The 3,887-nt window shown below is 36.6% G+C and overlaps 1 protein-coding gene across 1 annotated transcript; it reads left to right on the top strand.

Annotated features, from left to right (window-relative positions):
* Positions 1-461: 461 nt before the first annotated feature.
* On the top strand, positions 462-3,441 carry LOC127177421 (T-cell surface glycoprotein CD3 epsilon chain-like). The gene is made up of 5 exons (XM_051129695.1): positions 462-637; positions 785-1,009; positions 1,130-1,264; positions 1,931-1,983; positions 2,916-3,441. The coding sequence occupies exons 1-5, from the start codon at positions 574-576 to the stop codon at positions 2,967-2,969; spliced, it is 531 nt and encodes a 176-aa protein (XP_050985652.1). The 5' UTR covers positions 462-573; the 3' UTR covers positions 2,970-3,441.
* Positions 3,442-3,887: the final 446 nt, after the last annotated feature.

The following is a 3,887-nucleotide window of genomic DNA, read 5'->3' as shown; positions in this document are numbered from 1 at the left end:
TGTGTGTGTGTGTGTGTGTGTGTGTGTGTTACAATACTGGACTAAATGTGCTGATATAGTTGTGAAGACTAATGTAGATGTGTGTTTGTATATATGGATCATCAGATCAAGTGTTTCTCAAATACTGCTGGATCTTTTCATTAACTTCACTTTATTGTTTTTAATTCTGTATTTGTGACATTGACATCATACTTTTAGTATTTAAATGCTTTTGGGGCAGAGTAGAAATAAAATTCAGTTGTATAATCTCACAGACATATTCATATCACAAACAAACATGATGATTTAATGATCCGAACGATGCCAAGGGCCACTGAACATTTTCGTGTATGTTTCATATATCTGAGTTTAATAAAGTTGTAGAGGGGCCTGAAGAGTTTGTCAGAGCAATGGAGCAGATCTGCAGATAAAACACAGCAGAAGGAGAGAATGAGGGCAATTGAAAGGCGTTTGAGGTTTCCTCTTCCTGTACAGAAACTCGACAGAGACACACAGAGACAGAGACACAGAGACAGAGACGCTGCATGTGAGATCATATAACGTTCACATCAGGACATTAAACCATCAGGAATCATGATTCTCGCAAGCTTCACGTTTCTGCTGCTCGCCGCAGCTGTGAATCCAGCTCAGAGTCAAGGTGAGAATCATTTTACCGTCCATCTGTGTGAGAAATTAAAGATTTAGTGCATTTATTATCTGAGCTGATAACAGAATGAATGTTTCATACGATGGTCCATGATTCTTGTGTTGTTTGCTCATTTCATCTCATCTTTTTTTGTCAAAGACATAAATATCAGTGGCAATGATGTCTTTATGACCTGCCCTGAAGGCGAAGATGGTTTAGTGACGTGGTCTAAGGACGGCAGTGAAATAGAGAAAACTGGCAATCAAATCTTCGAAGTTAAAGATCAACAGGGACCAAGAACTGTTGAAGGACTCTTCAGCTGTGAATATAAAAAGCCAGGTGTAGAGAAAATCACAAAGCATATGTTCTACCTCAATGTAAAAGGTGAGGAGACTTCATCTTGAAATCATCACATAACACTTCTTTTCATCACAATGACATTATTTTCACTCAGAATGTGCATAATAATAATAATAATAAATAATCACTCTTTCTCTGCGTCAGTGTGTGACAACTGCTATGAGTTGAGCGGGTTGATGGCGTGGGGCACCATATTGGGTGATGTACTGGTCACAGGAGGAGTTATTCTCATCGTTTATATCTTTGCTACCAAAAACAGTGGAGGCACACAGCAGAGAGGTACAGTAAATATATATATATATATATATATATATACATGATCTCTGATCTCACTCAGACACAAAAACATGAAAACTCAATCAACCTACAGGCAAAACTAATCAACTTAAGTTCAACACCTATATAATACAGAACTGAATGATAAAGCTGATATATTTCTACAGTGATACCACGCTCTTACAAACAAAGCCTCCAAAGGGGTGTTCTTGCACTGATGCTATAGAAGAACCATTTTTAGTTTCCCAAAGAACCTTTCAGTAAACAGTTCTTAAATTAACCATTTTTGAAGAACATTTTAAAAATAAAAAACTTTTTTCTGCATTTGAAAGGTTCTGTGGATGTTCACGGTTCTTCATGGAACCATCAATGCCAATAAAGGACCTTGATTTTTAGGAGTGCATATTGAAATATATTACAAATATATTACAAATCAACACCTATGCAGCATTCATTTCATTATAATTTATACAAAAGGGGGAAAAAAGTTTGTACTGTAATGAAAACATGGAGCATCAAACATATATACTTTACATTGTTTTAATGTAAATCCTACACCAAAGAACTGTGTGGAGAGACCTCAGTATTGAGAAATGTGTTCTGTAAAAGTGACTGTAAAAACACAAGAAATTTCAACATTTTCATTGTTGATTTTGTTTTAATTCACAGCATCAAATTCCCGATCGTTAAACCCTCCTCGACCTCCAAACCCCGACTATGAGGTACGTGTGTGAACGCATCACAAAATAAATACATTAAAGACACTGAATGCAGGTTTCAGTTGTTAATCGGCACAGAATGAGGGACGAGTTAAGGTGTGTTGTGATTGGTCAATAATCCAGTGTTGCTACAGTAACTGTTCACTGCACAGCTCCCATCGAAACCAACTACCAACCTAATTTACATCATCGTTGTCCAAAAATATAGACCTAACCCAGTCCCTACCCATAAACCCATAATTTTTCCCTGGGGAAATGATGGTTGAATAACGTTGAATAAAGGGTGTAGAAGAACCTAACTCGGGTTGTAAGGCTAAAATCGACATTTCCTGTAAACGTGTCCCTCAATTCTGATTGGCTGATTGGAATGTTGATGCAGGAACATGTTGCACTTGGTGAAATCACATTCACCATGAAGGATGAGATCAGTCAGTCTGACTGAGTAAATCATGTTTACACAAAAACAAACAAAAACAATTTGTTGAGTCAACTTAAAATTATTTGTTACCCTGTTGCCTTACATTTTTAAGTTCAGTCAGCTCAAATAAGTTTAGTCAACTTGAAATGTTAAGTGATATTTGACTAAACAAAACTATTTGGTTCGTTAAACTTAAAAGCTGGGTTTGTTACCCAGCTGCCTTAAAATTTTTAAGTTGAATCATCTCAAATATCTAGGCTGTCACTTAGTACAACTTAATTTCAAGTTGACTAAATGTTTTTGAGTTGACTGAACTTAAAATTTTAAGACAAACTATTTTAAGTTGACTCAGCAAATTGTTTTTTACAGTGTGTGTCCTGAATGTCTTACACTTATTCACTGGATGTGCTGTGATTCACTGAATACGGATTCTCTGTTCTACAGTGTGGAGCACAAGCTCGAGTGTCTTGTTGATGAATGAAACTGATTTTGATGGTGCTTGTGTTGTTTTTCTCAGGCTCTGGATCCAAAGATGCGCAGCAATGCTGTGTACGCAGGCCTCAATAAATAGATGCCGTTTAGACGTGCGGATTCCTGTAAATCAAACTCTGGTGATTCAAAGTGTTTCTTTAAATGATCCTTCCACAGGTTTATATGTAACTGATGTTGATGAGAGATTCGTGTGACTCACGGATCAGTGTTGTGTTTTATACGGTAACTGTGTGTTTGTGTGGAAACTTCTGCTCATCAAACATCTGAAACTCACGATGGAAACATCAGCCTGTCAAACACTGCTGCCGTCTGTGCTTTCTATTTAGAAGATTGTGTGATTTCACTCTTTTATGTTCGTAATCTTGTTATTTTCATAGTTCATAAGATGTGATTTTTAGCTTGTTCTGATGTGTGTCTAAAAATTCATTTTAGACTTTTATCTCATCCAGAATAATTTAAATCAACAGCTGAATGAACCAAGTTGAGGGTTTAATGATGAAACTGCTGCACTGAGAAAATAAACATGAAAAATAAAGCTGATTTTGAGTTGTCATGTTGAGGAATGATTTGTGCTTTCAACAGTTAATTACAATTAATACACTCACACACACTTACATTTATTATGGTTTTTGAGAAAAACATTTCAGGATTTTTCTCCATATAATGGACTTCATTGGTGCCCCGATTTTGAACTTCCAAAATGTAGTTTAAATGCAGCTTCAAAGGCTTTAAACGATCCCAGCCGAGGAAGAAGGGTCTTATCTAGCGAAACCATCGCTCATTTTTTTATGGAAAATAAAAATTTGTATACTTAATATATAGAGCTTATAGAGCTGGTGTAGCACAGACTCTGGGATGCGCGTTCTGGAATGATTCATTCATTTTGAACGGATCTTTAATGTGACTCTGGAAGAACGAGTCGTCTCGGGGAGTGATTCGTTCAGTCACGCATACGCAACATCCTATTAGCTTCTGTACTGGAATTAGTTCACCTGTT

Source organism: Labeo rohita, chromosome 15, assembly GCF_022985175.1.
Source record: "Labeo rohita strain BAU-BD-2019 chromosome 15, IGBB_LRoh.1.0, whole genome shotgun sequence".
NCBI lineage: Eukaryota > Metazoa > Chordata > Actinopteri > Cypriniformes > Cyprinidae > Labeo > Labeo rohita.
Note: the sequence above shows the minus strand (reverse complement) of the source record. Positions and strands in the feature narration are given on the sequence as shown.